The following is an 18,589-nucleotide window of genomic DNA, read 5'->3' on the forward strand; positions in this document are numbered from 1 at the left end:
CACATATTTTACATAAATCGAAAACCATAAAAACGAATATCAGTAATATCTTCCGAAATGAATATAAGTATTCATTCCGATGGTACCGACACAGGTATTGATGTTGTTCGATTGGAATTGACGTGTTACAAATACTCGCTATAGTTTACGATATTAAAAAAACTCTATACTACCATCGAAGTTGTCCGCACAGTGTTAGTTTGATTCGTCATGGTAAAGAACAGACGGTATAAGTTCGGTTTGTCAAGGTACCGGTACGGTATTCATACTCGCTATAGTTTATATTATAAAAAGATACTATATACCGCTATCCAAGTTTCATATGGTATCTGTTCAGTTGATCACGGTAAAGAACAAATAAAAATAAAATGTTTGGTTGATCACAGTAAAGAACAAATAAAAATCATTTGTTCGCTTGATCACGGTAAAGAACAAATAAAAATCAATTATATTGATCCGTTTGATTTTGAATAAAACTTTTAGCAGAACGAAGATAAAAATAAACATGTCGCACATAGGGCTGTAAACGAACCGAACGTTCAGCGAACTGTTCGTGAACCGTTCGGCGGGAAGTTCATTTATGTTCGTTCGATTAGCTTAACGAACGAACACGAACAAAAAATTCCGTTCGGTTAGCTTAGCGAACGAACACGAACATAGGTCTCGTTCGTTCGACTGCGTTCGTGAATGTTCGGTAATATGTTCGGTTACGTTCGTTCGTGTTCGTTTGGTTATATTAAAAAATAATATATAATAAACCTTTTATCTAAACATATTGAAAACTTGAAACCCTATTTTTTCTAAGTTAGCTAAAATTTAGACATGCTAAGACATTTTTGGGGATAGTTATGTCTAAGTTAGTTAAAGTTGATTCATCGTTTGGTGGTGTATTAGACTTCTTATGTTTTGATTTATCATTTGATGGTTGTATTTAGCTACTTATATCCAATGTTTAAGGATAACAATATTTTTTTTTTTGTTTTCAAGTTAAATGTTCGTTTGCGTTCTTTTGTGTTTGCTTGCGTTCGTTTGTGTTCGAGACCAGTGTTCACAAACTGTTCATGAACAACTGAATTCCCTTAACGAACGAACACGAACATAAACTTATGTTCGGTATGCGTTCGTGAACAGTTCACGAACATGTTAATTTCCTTAATGAACGAACACGAACATGGTCTTGTTCGTGTTCGTTCGGTTCGTTTACAGCCCTAGTCACACATATTCAGAACTTTATAAAGTATTGCACTATACTATTAGAATAATGAAAAAAGTAATGTCAATTTATATGTAAAAAAACTAAATGTGAGTTAAATTTGATAACATGTACATTTGTGCTTCGATTACTTAAGCTTTACCAGTCCCAACTCAGTTTCGGGAAAGAAAACGTATCAATACAGAGAAAAATTTAGGCACGTCGCGACGACATACTAAAAATTATATAAAATACCGTATCTTAATAGTTATAAAAGAAAAAAAATGCAAAATCAATTAAATTAAAAATATATTAATAAAATAAGTAAATGTTAAAAATAAACAATATTAAAATAATTTTTAAACACTATTCATGGTGACTTTGTATTAATATATATAACTAGGTTATTTCTCCGCGCTTTGCGGCGGTACGTTATTGCAGGCATTTAATGGTTATTGGTTTCGCTTCGTTTCAGTACTGGTATGATAATTCACTCGGTATAGAAATCAACATGTATTTATATCGACCGGAAATGAAAAAAAAACGATTATTGCTACCAACACCAATATTGTTTGTAAAATATGGGTCAATTCAGATAGATACGATATCGGTAGCGATGATATTCATTTATCGTCGCTGCCAGAGTTGTATAATAAAAAAAAATATCAGAAATAGAAACCTTAAAAATGAATACATGTACCATTACCAATGTTGTTTGGTATGATACGATAGCTACCGCGTCATATTATAGAAAGCAAAAGCAAAAACAATAAAAATAAGTATCAGTACTGGGGGTGCAAACGAGCCGAGCCGAGCCCGAGCTCGGCCAGGCTCGAGCTCGATTAACTTATGAGAGCTCGGACTCGAGCTCGGCTCGATTCAAGCTTTGTTTTCAAAGCTCGAGCTCGGCTCGTTTGTATTTTATCAAGCTCGAGCTCGGCTCGGGCTCGGCTCGTTTATTATCTATTAATTAGTATATTAAATAGAAATAATATAAATAATAGACTTTTTAGGCTTGCGAACTCGATAAGTAAAGCTCGGGCTCGCGCTCGTTTACTAAATAAGCTTATTTTTAGGTTCGAGGTCGGCTTGTAAACAACTTTAAATAAGCTTGGCTCAACTCGGCTCGTTTACACTAAGGCTCGATAAAGCTCGACGAGTCTAACGAGCTTCACATGTGAGGCTCGAGCTTGGGCTCGATAAATAAACGAGTTTTGTTTTGAGGCTCAAGCTCGGCTCGGGCTCGATAAGGCTCGGCTTGTTTCGAGCTTTTTCTCAAGCCAATCTCGAATAGCTCGCGAGCCGCTCGGCTCGTTTGCACCCCTAATCGGTACCAATACAAATGTTGTTCGGTCGGTCTTGGTTTGGTTTGGTACAACAATGGCAAAGTATATGTTTTTAATAAAATTTATATCGCAATGTTAGAAAAAAAACAATTATAATTAAGAAGGTAGATTTTTAAAAAAATTGATGTACATTTTACCCACTATAATTTATCAACTTTCTACTCTCACACACATTCACTATTCAATTTAGTTTCTTTTGATTGGTGATAATCTCACTCTCTCCATCTCTTATACCCCATAATATACACCACTTATTTTTAGTTTTTTTATATTATATAATTTACCCACTATAAATTAGTATATTCTTCAAGTAAATTTACTTTCATATGTGAATTACAATCTTTTCATTCATTTTGTAATTACATATTAATGAAATTATGTGATTTAAATCAGTTCTTATAGTGGTTTGACCAAACATCCCGCAACGTGCGTACGTGTCCTAGTAAGTTATTAAAAAGCAAATAAAAATTTAAATATATACTAAAAAGTATAAGAGTAAACTTCCGTTTTGCTCCTTGTGGTTTGGTCATTTTAACGGTTTTGCTCCAATAGTTTAAAAATAGCCATTTTCCTCCCTGATCTTTCGAGTTTGTCGCCAGTTTGCTCCCCAATCTTTCGAGTTTGTCGCCAGTTTCCTCCCTGATGGAGTTAGAGGCTGGGAGCAAATGAAGATAAGTTGGAAAAAATGAAGATAAGTTGGAAAAAATGAAGATAAGTTGGAAAAATCTGGGAAGAAAATGGCTATTTTTAAACTATTGGAACAAAACCGTTAAAATGACCAAACCACAAGGGGTAAAACGAAAGTTTACTCAAAGTATTAAATTACTATGATAACTTTCAGATAATATGTATAAAAATCAAGTTATGTGATAGAATAAAATATTATTATAAAATTAAAATAAATAATCTAAAATATTGAATGGCAAGTTTAAAATAATATTTATAACATACACGTATTGCTGCCGTTGGATCAGGACCGGAATCTCTATCCATAATGTCACATCCACTAAACCCCAATCTTTCTCCAATCACCCTTTGAGAAACCAACCATACTTCCACTAATCCAAACAACTTAGTCGACTATTTCTGAGTCGGTTGTATTCAAATATGTGTGATCAATCTAGATAAATCTTCGTATATTTTAGGTAATAATAATAATAATACCACTGAAAAAAACCTTTCCATGTCGCATTATCAACATAAATTATTTAATATCTATATCTAAATCTAATCTTCTAATCTAATCTTCTAATCTAAATTCTAATAAAGGACTCCAATTAATGCCACATGGCAATCTCTCCTCCGCCCTCAATTTTTTTATTTAAATTATATAATAAAAATTCATATAAAACTATTATACGATTAATTTAAATTATCAGATAAAGGTAGTTTCAATTTTTTTCTTATTTATTTATGATTCATCCATTATGCTAAATCAACACACGAATTTATATAAATTAATAATATTATAAAACCATTAGTTGCTATGAATAATATAAAATATTGTGAGTAATAAAATATGTGAATGATAAATCAACTTAATATATTAAATTATCAGATAAAGGTTATTTATTTATGATTCATCCATTATGCTAAATCAACACACGAACTTATATAAATTAATAATATTATAAAACCATTAGTTGCTATGAATAATATAAAATATTGTGAGTAATAAAATATGTGAATGATAAATCAACTTAATATAAATTATTTATAATCTATTATTATATGATATTAGATTTTCTTAGAATACATGTTAACATCGTATCATCTCATAAATTTAATTAAAATTGTTTTTTGTTACTTTTTTAAATAAGGGTAATATAAAAAAATTGTAAAATATAAAATTACTTTTATTCAACCCATGTAATAAACGAGATTTTTAAATATATATTGTTTTATTATTTGATATATAAAATTACATTTATTCAACCCGTGTAATAAACGAGATTTTTAAAGATATATATATTTTTATATTATTTGGTATATAAAATTATATTTATTCAACCAGTGTAATACACGGGGTTCTAACCTAGTACACGTATAAAACTAGTTTTTTAGAAAAGAGAATTTCTTTATATTTTTTTGCCATATATGATACTTGAGTCTAAGACATCAATTTTTTTTTTTTAATCTGATCGTATGTGATATTTGAACCTAAGAAATCAAAACTTATTGATCACCAACCCATTGGTATGTTTGAAACTACTACTTTAATAATTTCAATGGATTTGAAAGGAATGCATAATAACTTTTATATATCGGTTAAGTAGAAGGACAGAGGGGTAATTTCACCCCAATTTTTTTAATGGCAAACTTGTATTACTGACGGACCACTGAAGTATTATCGTGCCACCAGCGGAACCACCTGATCATATCCATCTCCACTAGGCATAATGCCTATACACCAATTCAGGAGAAAACCAAATAAATCTAGAGAAATCCTCCTTGTAGGAATCAAACTCAGGATTTAATGTTCCATAAGCCTTATCCCCCCCTAAAATGTTACTAGGCTATAATGTCATAAACAATTTCACTCTGATTTTAAGACGCTAAACTACCATAAGTAGCTTAAAATCATGGTAAAATTACATTTTCGTCTTTAAAAATTGTATTTTAAAATAGTATAGATTATTGCAATCTAAAGTCCTAATAATTTATGTTCATCTAGTGGGTAACCAAACAAGTATTGAAATAAATGTAAAACTATTCAACTATCTCTTACAAGGCTAATCTTATTTATCAAATTAAAACCACATCCAAACACCCCCAAACGAACATGAATCGAGTTAAAACTAGGGGTGTGCATGGGTCGGTTTGGGTCGGTTTTGACCAAAAACCATAACCATAACCGCGATGTCGGTTATTGGATAACCATAACCATAACCGATCGGTTATGGTTATTCGGTTTTGATGGTTATAGCGGGTCGGTTATGGGTGGTTAACCGTGTATTTATCTTAGCTAAAAATAGCTTAATTTTTTTCACATGGAATAAATTGTTATTGCAAATTTGTATATATTAGTATAATACATAGTATTAAAAAAATATATATAATCTATAATATTAATACCAATTATTATAATCGAATATTCAAATAAAATGATATGATACATTCCATAAATTAAAATAAACATTCAACCAAACCCACAAAATGATATGAAAAACCCATAAGTACTAAAAATCTATAAAAAAAACATTAAATATTAAAAATATGGTGAAAAGTCCTAAATCAGAGTATTGTCTTAATAATTTTGATGCAAGTCTATACTCACTAGATGTCCGGATGTGTATAATCCGAGTATTTTAATATTCGTGAATTTATTCGAATATCACTACTATACATATTGGAATTTAATTACAATTCAATTGCCACAAACTTATACCTTACAATTTATTTTTATAAAAATATATATATCTTTAAAAATCTCGTTTATTACACGGGTTGAATAAATGTAATTTTATATATCAAATAATAAAACAATATATATTTAAAAATCTCGTTTATTACATGGGTTGAATAAATGTAATTTTATATTTTACAATTTTTTTATATTACCCTTATTTAAAAAAGTAACAAAAATCCAGCTTGTAAATTAAACAAAAGATCAGACTTGCCAACAAAAGATCCATCACAAATTCATGGGCATTTTGGACTGATTTCAACTTCAACTGAACCAAAGATAACACAGAAAGAAAAGTCAAATATGTTAATAAAAAGAAAATTATATGTTAATAAAAAAACAAATACTTAAAGTTATGAATTACTATTTATTACTAAAACTTAAATAAAAATTAAAATACTAAAAAATTATAGACGCTATTTATGGTAACTTTAAATAAATTCATATGTATAAAATAACATATAATAATAATAATAACAGTAGTAGTTTATGTTACTAAAAATTATAACACTATTCATTATATGTTTGGAAATACGTGTTTCAATAAGGGTTGTGTTTCCTCGTAGGGCTCGTAGGAAACAGATGCAGATAAAAAAAAAAAAGGCACATCCACATGACTCGTAATACATCAAACTTTTTGTAGAACAGTCACCCACTTACAATTTTCTTTCTATTTACACTTTACTTTTAATGTTAAATCCACATGACTCGTGATACATCAAAGTTTTTTTTTTAGAAAAGTAAGCCAATTACAAAGTTTTTAATGTCAAATCCACATGACTCGTGCGTGATACATCAAAGTTTTTTTAGAGTGGGAGACAGTTTCTTTAAATATTGATTTTAGAAGTGCGTGGGAGATAGTTCCTTTTTTCGGCTATACATATATTTTTAACGGCAAATTTTGGATAACTAACAAACCAGTAGAGTATTATTGTGCCATCAGAGGAATCATCTGATCATATCATGCCACTAGCGGAATCACCTAATCATATCCATACGGACTACTGAAGTATCATTGTGCTATTAGCGAAACCACCTGAATATGTTCCTCTCCTAGGTAGTAATGTTTATACATCAATTCAGGAGTAAACACAATAAATATGAGAATACCCTTTTTGATAATCAAACTCAAGACCTAATGGTCTCTAAACCTTATTCCTTGTCAAAGATGCCATTAGAATATACCGGCAAAGATTTTTTTTGCTATATAAACTGAAAGCATTAAGCCGCTTAAATCAAATCAAAAAAAGACCTAATCATTTGTCTAATCACCCATGGCAGCCATGACCTACATCCTCCTCCTCTTTCTCACACTCTTATCCACCATTCATGCAAGAGAGAGCCAATTGTTTGCCAAAGTCTCTAAGACTAGTGGGTATGGTTTGGCTCATCCCCACGGGGATGAGCCTCCACGTAGGCGCCACGTAGACGGCTCGTGGGGGATGAGCCAAATGAGGGATGGAGGGGGATGGAGGATGGGGCCCCACCTCATTATTTTATAATTTTCTATTGTTTAATTTAATAACCAAGGTAATAAAAAGTTTATAAAATTTAAAAAACACCACATCAAACAACATAAATAATTTCATTCCATAAAAAAAAAATTACATTCCCTAAAAAAAAAAGAAACCGAAAAAAAAAAAATTACATTTCCTAAAAAATAAAAAAGAAACCGAAAATAAAAAATAAAAAAAATTACGTTTCCTAATGCCTACGACGTCCATTTTTTTTTCACCTCTTCCTTCATCCTCCGATAAACCTCACGTTCATCCTCCGGAACCGAGTCGAGATCCAACCGCATAATCCTAAAATCTTCCGCTCGAGCATAGTCGGACGACACGGTTTTCTTGTGACTATACTTTTCGGTCGCGAACTCTTTGAACGAACGGAATTCGTTTATCAAGTCGTCCATTTTTGACGATGCCTTCTCGCCTCTTCCTCCACTCGAGCCGCCACCTCCACTCGAGCCGGACACTTTTCGCTTTGCGGCCGCTTCTTTTTTTGCTTTGTCCCTCCCGGTGGGACGTTCCGACTCGTGAATGGGCAACGCATCCTCGTCATCTTCCGGGTCGTCGTTTATGTCAATTTGACATCGAGCGGTGGAGCCTCCCGCACTATAGCTTCCGGACTCGGAAGTTTTAGTGCGTTTGGCCGTTGCGACCTCATTTGGAACCGGCTTCCATTTTTGATCTTTCCTTACAACGTTCCATGCTCGGAAGTGCGGGAAAGGCGTTGGATTTTGGGAGTCCCACTTGGCGATAGCAAGGTTAAGAATATCTTGCTCGTTACTCCCGCTTGGAGGATTAAGGTAAATTTGGTTATAAATCGCGTTAAAGTTGTTGACGACCTTGATCATTTTACGCCACTTGCCCGAGACGGCTTCGACATCACGAGCCTCCCCATGCTCCATAATCGCGTTAAACCTATCCGTTGTCTTCTTCCAAAAACTACTACCCGTTTGGTTGTTTCCTAAAATTTTAAAAATAGTGCATTAGTAAAAAAAATTAAATTTTATAAAAAAAATAGAAACCGAAAAAAAAAAATTATACCGACTATCGGGCAATTAGAGGCCTTAGTAAACGCCATAGCTAGCGCCTCCTCTTCTACTTTCGTCCATTGCCTCGCCTTTGCTCTCGGTTTTTGCGCGGTTTCGGGTTCAACCATCTTTCCCTTACCTTTCTTTTTTTTGCGCGTGAGCTCTTGCGGTGGTGATTCGGGGACGACTTCTTCATCATCATCTTCAAGTTGAACCGGGGGTTGCGATTGGGATTGTAGTTGTTCAAACGTGTTGCGTTGCATGATTTGTTGGAGCGCTTGATATTGTTGAACTTGTTGTAGTTGAGACATTTGTGAGAAGGCGTTGGGTGTTTGTTGGAAACCCGAAAACGGAAATGGCGAAGCCCCCCACGAAGGATCCATAGTCGGAGTGTAAGCGGGACTAGAAAAAAAATTAGGTTGGTTCGGATTTGGATTATTCGGGTTGGGGTTGTTCGGGTTGGGGTTGTTTGGGTTGAATGGATTCATGTTTGGGAGAGAATGGTATAAAAAATATAGAGTTTTTTTATAAAAAAGGATGAGAAATGGAGAAGAATGGGAGTAGAATGAGAGAAATTGGTTTAAAAAAGGTGTGGGATTATGGTATTTATTTAAAAGGAAATTGATTTTTTTTTTTTTTATTAAACTAGCCGTTTAATAACGGTCGAAATTTTTGAATGAGGCTCGGCCCACCCGGCTGTGGGTGGCCGATGTTGATGGAAGCCGGACCAGGGGGCGGTGTGGGGGTCCGGCGCCGGGCCAAGCCGGGCCAAGCCGGCCCCCATACCCACTAGTCTAACAACAACAATCCGAAAGATACACAACCCTTAAACACCAATCAAAATTACATCAACGAACTGCCACCCTCAGCCACCACCACCAGTAACCTCAAAGAAACACAACCCTTAAACACCAATCAAGATTTCATCCGACAAACCCATGAGGATGATGGCTCTTTTGGCCACCAATCCGACCAGCTTCCACCCTCCAACAACAACCTCCCGGAGAACTACAATCCGGTAGCATACACTGTGAAAGAGAAAATTGGAAAGGAGGTGATCAACAACAACTCCCCAAAGCATGGTACAACTAACAATTCAAACCCTCAAACAAGGAGGCAAGAGAAAACCAACAATTCAAACCCTGGGGAGGAAGGGAAAAGTCAAACAACTAAGAATTCAACGGACTTGGAGACTGGAAGAAAGCATAGGTATGAACTTAACATTCAAAATCTCAGTGTTAATACAAACATGAATGGCAACAAAGGATACAACACAGTTGGTTATTACGAGAAAAATGAGAATTCCTACCACGATTCTGATGAACAAGGTCTGATGATGAGTTTCAAGAATGTGAGTTTTATGTTTCTGGGGGCTTTTGTCTTTATAGTTGGGATGAAAATATGGTATATGTTTCAGTTTTGATAGTCGATATATGTACACGTGGTTGAGTTTTGATAGTCGATCGGTTTCATCATATGTACACGTTTTTGATGGTCGAATATTAAATAATGATAAATCGTTTATGATGTTAACTTGTTTGGTTCTGTTAATTTTAGTGATGGCTTTATAGTGTTCATAGTGTATCTTGGGAGATATTAAAGTCAAGTCTTATGGTGTTCATAGTGTATCTTGGGAGATATTAAGGTGTTCATAGTGTATCTTGGGAGATATTAAAGTCCAGTCTTATGGTGTTCATAGTGTATCTTGGGAGATATTAAAGTCAAGTCTTATATATCTTTACGGCGAATCTCACATGTTTGAAAAATGGAATGGCCTAAATGGTGTAGTTGTGATGTGATTTGTAACGTGTAAGCAAAAAAAAATATATTGGTACATAGGGGTAAGGTAGGGCGCTCCACTAGTGATGGTTTTTCATAACTCACAACATCCAATCATTGTTCGTCACGTCATTGAGCTTGATTTCATCACTAACGATGGATTTTACTAGGGGTGCCCATCACTCATTCCATCATATCAACGAAGAAGATGGTTGTGTCTGAGATTTGTGAACTTTCAACGCGTTATGGCTACAACGTGTCATGAGTTCCACGCGTGATAGGATTGAGCGGCAGCGGTGTTCCACAGGGATCCACGTGTGGTCATCTTGCCATCACGGAGCGCCCCGTCCCCCTTTATATGACACATTAAAAATGCTCAACTTTTTTTTGGACGGCAAATTTGGTTCACTCACCCACCAGCAGAATCACCTGATGATATCCATCTCCATTAGCCATAATGCGTATATTTGATCATATTCATCTCAATTAGGCATAATGCCGCCTATATACCAATTCAAATGAAACTCAATAATAAATGTAGGAAAACTCTCTTGTAAAAATCAAACCAAGTACCTATAGATCGCAAATCCTTATCTAACCCTAAGATAATTGCTAGAAAGTTCAAATGATTATTTTATGAATGACTTTTCAAGAAATCCGTTTTATGATTCTTTGTGATGAACGAATACAGTGAATGCTTTTTTTATAGGAGACACATTGTTGCCACTATCTTTGACCACTAACAATAAACGTCAACATCTATATTATTATAATATAAATAACATTGTGTCGTTTTTTTATATTTTATTGTTATAATTTCTTTTAAATATAGAGTTATGATATAATAGAAAGTTTATTTGGGTAGAAAGCCTAAAGAGTAATTTTGACCATCCATTTATTTAATCAACGGTTAAGATTAAATGAGTGAAATTGAAGAAAAAAAAGAGTCGCGTGGATTTGTCTAGGGGCATTCTAGTTAATCTAAGACAATAGTTTCTCTCTCCTCCAATTCCCCCCCCATTTTTTAAACGTTAATAACTCTTTCATACAACATTATTTTTCTTTTATAAAAATTGCACCAAAAAAACGAACGTTTTTTTATCTTTAAGACAACTATACTATTGCTATATTTTTGAAAAAAAAAATTGAAAACCCATTTGCGTAAAACGCAATGGAAAAAAAACCTAAAAAATGATATTTTTCTAAAACGCAATGCACAAAAAACACAAAAAATGTCTTATTTGTAAAACGCAATGGCCAGAAAACACAAAGAAATGTCTTATTTCTAAAACGCAATAGCCTAAAAACACAAAAAAAAAGTGTACTTTTTAAAACGCAATTGACTGAAAACACATAAAAATGTGTTTTACCAAAAACACAATGCACCAAAAACACAAAGAAATGTCTTATTTATAAAACGCAATGGCCAGAAAACACTTAAAAATGTCTCATTTCTAAAACGCAATGGCCTAAAAAAACAAAAGAAAGTGTTCTCTCTAAAACGCAATGGACTGAAAACACCTAAAAATGTGTTTTTTACCTAAAACGCAATGACTAAAAACACTTTAAAAATGTGTTTTTCTAAAACGCAATGGCCAGAAAACACATAAAAATGTCTTAGTTGTAAAACGCAATGGCCTAAAAACACCAAAGAAAGTGTTCTCTCTCTAAAACGCATTGAACCAGGACAATAGTTTTGTCTGTGAATTGTCTGAACCAGGAAGTAGGAGATCAAAAGTTGTCTACGAATGCAGTTTTCCAAAGACAATTTACAGAAAATTAAATTTTCTGATGCAGTTTTCCAGCCAGGGGCTCTGCCCCTTGGACCCCGCTAGGGGCTGCCGCCCCTTGGACCCTGCTACCAGGGCGCTGCCCCCGGACCCCGCCAAGATCGTAAAACGCAATGACTAAATCAAAAACCCAGATCGTAAAAATGAAATTAAAGAATTTCTTACATGGATCGAAGCCGATTTCTTCAACGATTGACGAAATTTGAATGATTGAAACACTTATCAGCGATCGAATCGAACGGATCGAGTGATTACCTTCAAAATCACCGGAAAAAACGAGATTTTGTATGAAATTAAACTGGGTTTTCTTCATAAAAAAGCTGAAGAACACGTTGATCGGGTGTTTGAATCATTGATTGGTGACGAAAATCGCACTATAATGTAGTGATTATTGAGATAGTAAGTGAAGAAAAGGTTGAAGATGGTGGGTTTTAAAAATGGTGGGTTTTGAAGTAACTGGGGAGAAGAATGAAGAAGAAAGGATACGATTGACTAAAATACCCTTTCTCTTTATTTTAAATTTTGCCACATGTCATAATCCTATTGCTTTCTATCCTTCCTAACCAAAATAAACTTCCTATTTGATCCTCATCCTTTAAATATATTCTGATTTCTCTAATAACTTTTAACACATAATGTTTTATAAAAGTTCAAATATGCCGTTATGATATGCTTATTTTTTTTCTCTACGTCTAGATATAAATTTGATTTAAATTCAAGTTGTGAATGGACGTACAAGTGACTGAAACACAAATGTACATATCATAAAAGTTATATGGTTTAGTTTTTTATTAACAATTGTGTGTTTACCCTTTTCGTAATTATAGCAGTATAATATAATGCTTTATAAATTTGGAATATACGTTACGATGTGCTTATTTTTTTTCTTTGAAGCGTTAACCTTTTTCGCTATTATAGCAATATAATATAATATTTTATAAATTTTGAATATATGTTACGACGTGCTTATTATACTTGTTAATATACGTTACGATGTACTTATTTTTATCTACGATTCAATAAAATTATATTCAAACGAGTAAAATATAGTTCATTTTTTTGTTCTTTTCCGTGAAAACTATATTGATACCATCCGCACCATTTTTGACGACTGTCGTAAGGGTCAATCAAAAAACCTAATTAAACTACATAAATAGCGTAAGTAGGGTATCGTATCCACATGGAATATGTGGTTAGTGTTTAGCTAAATTATTTAATTAACTACTACTAACCTAGAATTACTATAATTTTAATATATGTATAATATTAACTACATATACATTTTCAAGTTGAGGGAATAGTGCCAGGCAGCTTGTCTGGCATTTCCCTATTCGTCCAATCCATTTTTAACTTAATTTTCTTCCCAGTTTAAAATTTCGTCGTTCGTTTAAAATTACGTTTTTTCCCACAATTCAAAATAAAAATTTAATTTTGCCTCTAGCTCAAAATTACGATTTTGCCCTCGGTTCAAAAACCCATTCTTAATTTTGTTCCCAGTTTAAAACTACGGTTTTGCCCTCCGTTTAAAATTACGTTACTGCCCCCAGTTCAAAATAAATTGTTGTTTTTGCCCCTAGCTCAAAATTACGATTCTGCCCTCAGCTCAAAATTGCGTTTTTGCCCACAGTTCATAATAAAATTATGTTTCTCCCCAACTCAAAATTATGATTTCGCCCCCAGTTCAAAATATAATTACTATTTTGCCCTCTATACAGATATACATGTTATAAGAGAGAAATATTCGGCTTATTGCCCCGCAACACAGGCGGGGCAAAAACTAGTAATCTTCCTATATATTAATAAAGCAACGATTTGAACAGTAGAAAGGGTTTTTTTGGTAAATTGCATACATATTTCTGCCCTCAAGCCCTCACTACACCCACCGTTGAAAGACATACACCAACCAACAATATCACAGAACCCCCCAAATGGTTCTATCACAGAGAAACACTTGGAACCGGAAGAAATCCGGCAAGTGTGAGAGAGGAAGAGTGATGTAGCAGAGATCCACATGTGGAAACGACGGTGGTACCGTGGTTTCCGGTCACTGCAGCGGCGGTCAACAGTGGTGGTTAGGGTTTCGATTGCGGTTTCAGGAGGGATCAGCAGAACGCGACAATGATGAAGATGGCCGGCGAAATACCTAGGGTTTCGGCTAAGTTCCGGCAGAAGGATTAAAGCTTGCATGTTCCATTTTCAAGTAGATCGGTGACCGGATTCGTCTGCATGTGTGTTTTTCCGATTAGTAAGGTATAACCCATCTACCTCACCCCATCAATCCATCACAACATCTCTGCCTCTGTCCCCGGTTACGTCTGGCGACCAAAGGTGAGGTTTATTGTTGGGGTTTACATCATCCTATATGTTCGTCGTCTTCTCTTCGTTCTTTTGTTGTAGATGACTGAGTTTAGATGGCTTAGGACTGAACTGGATAAATATAGATAGGGTGGGTGGGTTTAATTCTTTTCAGGCTGGTCATGTAGTTGGATCCCAGGTTTGGTTAGACTGAACCCATTTTTTGTTGAGCCAATAATCTTTGCTTTTCAATTGATTTGTAGGAAAAAGGTTTATTTCCATTGTTCCTTGTCTTTCCCATAATAGTCAACTTGATCAATCTTTCAAGTGCACGCTACCAAACTCCACATATGAAGAAGTGACGAACTCTCAGACCATTGATCATATGGACAGAGACAACAATTAGCCACTTAATTTGTTTGTTTGTTCGTTCGATTGAGTGGTTAATTAGTGTATAAAAAGATGCTAGCCGATAACGGATTTGATTTTTATAGGCCCTGGCTGTTCATTGGTTGTAGAAAGGGCGTTTATGAAGCACCCTCCGCTTAAACCAAGTGGTAGGTTTTGGTGGAGAATGATTATAGCTGGAATAAGGTACACAAAAATCCTAGATCTCTTCTTTTTTTATTGAGATTTTTATATACTTTTTTAAATTTAGCTTGCTTTTTTTTACTGTTGGGCCTATTTATTGTTGCATTAGGCTATGACATTGACTTTTGGGACATCAAAGATTGGGGTTTATGAAAACCGATATGCCACAGCAACTGGCATATCGAATTGAGGCACAGGTTCTATAAGTTTTTTGAGGTAGTTTGTTGAGGGTTTATATGATTTAATTGCTAAATTTGGATACTATATGGTCTACTGCTGCAGTTTTGTTATCATATACTTTGAAGTTTTCACTTTTAGTCTTTTTTAGCTTTTGATCTAACCAGAAATATATATTGTAAAGATAAAAAAAGTCCAATTTATTGCTGCAGTTTTATGGTAGGTAGATAAGAAGATTAATAGGCAAAATTGGGATAAAAAAAATAAATTCAAATATAAACATTGTTCAAAAGTTTGAATTTTATGCACATATGTTAACAGAGCCTGACAAATATATACTCAAAATGTGTATTCATGTGTTTTCCCTAGGATTATTAAGTTTGTTATTATTTGTAAAAATTACGTGTTAATTCGGATTGATAAACAGAGTATTAGTGGGGAAAGGAATGATGGAATCAAGAGAACTGGCGGAGATTAAAAGCGAAGCGTATGGGTGGTAGAGGAGGTTAAAGGCAAAGCGTACAGGTGCTGGAGGAGATTAAAGGTGAAGCATACAGGTGGGCGAAGAGTTGAAGTCAACTTTTGGGTCTGAATCATGAGAATTGGGGCAATTTCACAGGAGTGCGCTTTGGCTAATACACATGGGTTTCCTTTTTTCTTTTTTTCTTTTTTATACTATTTGGCTCTATCTTTCGTTGTTTTGGTGTACTGCTATACTTAGCAGCTTGCTAAAGCTGGGTTACTGTTTCCTGTGGTAATAAATTGGTTCTTTTGCCTATCCAAATAAAAAAATGAATAGGTAGGAAAGTACATGATGGGCGTCATAGTGAATAGGTATGGATAATTTAATTTAAATTGAATCGAAGGAAAATGTGGGTTGGGATCTGAGATTGCAGCGCTTCAACGAAAACACAAATGCCTTTCGCGCATCGCGCGACATCGAAAACACTACCAATCAAGTTCTCGCGCAACGCGCGGAGGAATTTTACTAGTTATATTAAAAGTCATGAAATCAATTTAAAACAACATTTTTTTTTGTCAAGAGTACGTTTGTCGTTTGTCATCTATCATAAATCAATTTAAAATTCCATTGTGGTGGAATAAAAGTCAATAAGAAAAATACTCATTTACTTTGCTAAACAAAAAGGTAAAACAACAGTACACGTTTTGTTTTTTTTAATTTTTTTATTGAATTCATGTATTTTTTTTTTTTTTTTTGGTTACAGTTGAAGGATTCAACATGGATGAGGATGATAATCTAGATGCACCAATATGGGAGAATATGGCTCAATCATCAATACTTGAGCCAAATGTTTTTTAAATATAAGATAAAATTAAAATATGGAGGCTACTTTCGGTCGGCTAAAAATTCATCTAGGAAACGATATTGTTTTGGCTATCAAAAATGTGTATACATTGATACATACACATACAACTTTGATGATTTGGTTGAAGAGGTTACAAATCATTATCCATCAAACAGGGATTTCGTTTTCTCAGTTTGTTTCGTTGACAAGTATGCCACAGAGCAATCTTTTATCAAGCTTGATTCTCACGAGAACTTTCAGTTAATGCTTAAAACGTATGAAGTGGAAAAAGAACTGACCGTTTATGTGACAACAAGTAGGAATCTTGAGACATCTTCAATCAACCAAAGGTAAAAGTTTGTTTTAAAGTCAACTTAATATCGTATGCACCAATTTCTACTAAATCATTAGAATCGTAAAAAAAAATTCAGGTGTCAAGATGAAGTCGGTGACGAACTATACAGTGATGAAGAATCAGAGTATTCATTAAGCGATGAAAGTTACCGTAGTTGTTATAGTACTGATAATGATGTTGAGCAACATAACTCCAAAGAGGAAACTTATACCAAGAAAAGTCCAACCATCAGATTGAACTCAAAGTTTGAAAATATTACCGTGTTTAGAAGAACATTGATCCATTATGCACTCAGAATTGAATTTGAATACTTCATTGAGAAAAGTGAACCGACAAGAGTCACAGCAAGATGTGTAGACATTGAATATAAATGGAGAATACATGCCTCTGTTAAACAAGATGGAATTACAATCGAGGTAGATTTATAAATTAATTATCATTTTTCATATTATTAATAAACTGTATTTTTATATAGTATCCCGAAGGTTAAGAAATTCGTAGAAGCACATTCTTGCACTCGAAGCAACAAGGGTGGCAACAAGGTTGCAAGTCAAGGATGAATTGCTAGTGTTATTAAAGATAAGCTAAAATCTGATGGGGATGTATCTGCTATAGAACTAAAGAAGTGGGTTATAAAGATTTACAATGTCGATGTGTCATACGATAAAGTCTATAGAGGGAAAGAACATGCTTACATTGATATGTATGGCAAGTGGGAAGACTCGTTCATGATGATGAATGATTTCAAAGGGGAACTACCAAGGCGAAACCTGAGAAGTATTGTTGACATCGAGAGGCGTTTAATGCTTGGATTGGTGAATTGCGTTATAAGCCGATTCTTGACCTTTTAGATTCGATGAGGGAGAAGATTACGGTACGATTTGACCAAAAAACAAGCATATTCTAAAGAAATGGAAGGGAACATTAGTACCTAAAACTAAGAGTTATCTTAACCGAATCTCGAAGGTTAGTGTAATGTTTTTTTATTACTCATTATATATTTTAGATTAAGATTTTTATGAACTTGTTGATATTTTTTCTATGTTGTATGTAGAGTCTGGGAGAGTACAAAGTTTGTAGAAGCAGTGAAAATCAAGTTGAAGTGAAACGCGTCGAAAAGCGGTGTGTAACACCCCGTGTTTCGAAAGTCAAAGTCAAAGTCAAGAATGAATTCAAAGGAAGAAAAGATTGCTAATTGCGATCGGTCACTCATTGCTCAACTACTGTTTTGACTTCTTTAACTTGTAGATAATCTATTTATTTATTTACTTTAGTTGTATTATGTGGAGTACTTAGTAATAATCGAGATTTAATCGATGTTTATCGCATGTCTTATCGCTTTATCGCTTATCACTTCACAATCGCATTCGCAACCCGAATTATGCGTTCTGGATATTGTTTTACGTGTATTTGCTAATTATGTGTTACTTGTGCGTGCTTATTTATGTTTGTATTGGTGATTAATCGAAGCGCGAGCAACTCTATCGCAGTCGAATCGCAAACGCTAAACGCAACTTACTTAGGATGATTATATGTTAGATATAGTAGTTGGGATTAATGGATAATTCTATCGCAAACTCGCTTAAACGCATCGCAAAACCCAACGCGCGAAACGAAACGCCAAGACTCAAATCGTCGGAACCACTCGATCGAGTGACTGCTCGATCGGATGGTCAATCGATCGGATTGCCATCCGATCGGATTGCCACCCAATCGGACAGCCGTCCGATCGGTGACCCACCCGATCCTCTTGCACTTTCCTTTTTGGGAAACCCTATAAATACCCTTAGTTGTCACATCACTTGATGTGACAGC

General features: G+C 34.3%; 2 protein-coding genes across 10 annotated transcripts; one reads left to right on the forward strand and one right to left on the reverse strand.

Annotated features, from left to right (window-relative positions):
- Positions 1–7,331: 7,331 nt before the first annotated feature.
- On the reverse strand, positions 7,332–9,329 carry LOC110911800. The gene is made up of 2 exons (XM_022156450.2): positions 8,494–9,329; positions 7,332–8,413 (listed from the first exon to the last, which is right to left on the reverse strand). Exons 1-2 carry the CDS (start codon positions 8,966–8,968, stop codon positions 7,656–7,658), a joined length of 1,233 nt encoding a protein of 410 aa, XP_022012142.1. The 5' UTR covers positions 8,969–9,329; the 3' UTR covers positions 7,332–7,655.
- A 4,559-nt stretch (positions 9,330–13,888) lies between these two features.
- On the forward strand, positions 13,889–18,169 carry LOC110911801. Of its 9 annotated transcripts, none has more exons than XM_035983875.1 (6): positions 13,889–14,377; positions 14,839–14,938; positions 15,540–16,769; positions 16,851–17,190; positions 17,250–17,740; positions 17,829–17,977. In XM_035983875.1, the coding sequence occupies exons 3-5, from the start codon at positions 16,375–16,377 to the stop codon at positions 17,262–17,264; spliced, it is 750 nt and encodes a 249-aa protein (XP_035839768.1). In that variant the 5' UTR covers positions 13,889–14,377; positions 14,839–14,938; positions 15,540–16,374; the 3' UTR covers positions 17,265–17,740; positions 17,829–17,977. The 9 variants fall into 9 exon arrangements, 8 of the variants coding, with proteins under 8 accessions (XP_035839768.1, XP_035839770.1, XP_035839764.1 ...); XM_035983877.1 differs by having other exon boundaries at positions 13,889–14,299; XR_002577379.2 differs by adding an exon at positions 15,045–15,151 and having other exon boundaries at positions 13,889–14,938; positions 16,851–17,740; positions 17,829–18,169.
- Positions 18,170–18,589: the final 420 nt, after the last annotated feature.

This window comes from Helianthus annuus, chromosome 15 (genome assembly GCF_002127325.2).
Source record: "Helianthus annuus cultivar XRQ/B chromosome 15, HanXRQr2.0-SUNRISE, whole genome shotgun sequence".
NCBI classification, from domain to species: domain Eukaryota; kingdom Viridiplantae; phylum Streptophyta; class Magnoliopsida; order Asterales; family Asteraceae; genus Helianthus; species Helianthus annuus.

Coding starts and splice junctions, on each gene's coding strand:
- LOC110911800 (XM_022156450.2), bottom strand. CDS start 8,968: ATGAATCCATTCAACCCAAACAACCCCAACCCGAACAACCCCAACCCG. Junction 8,414..8,493: donor CTCTAATTGCCCGATAGTCG/GTATAATTTTTT, acceptor TTAAAATTTTAG/GAAACAACCAAACGGGTAGT.
- LOC110911801 (XM_035983871.1), top strand. CDS start 16,375: ATGCACCAATATGGGAGAATATGGCTCAATCATCAATACTTGAGCCAA. Junction 16,770..16,850: donor ACATCTTCAATCAACCAAAG/GTAAAAGTTTGT, acceptor AAAAAAATTCAG/GTGTCAAGATGAAGTCGGTG.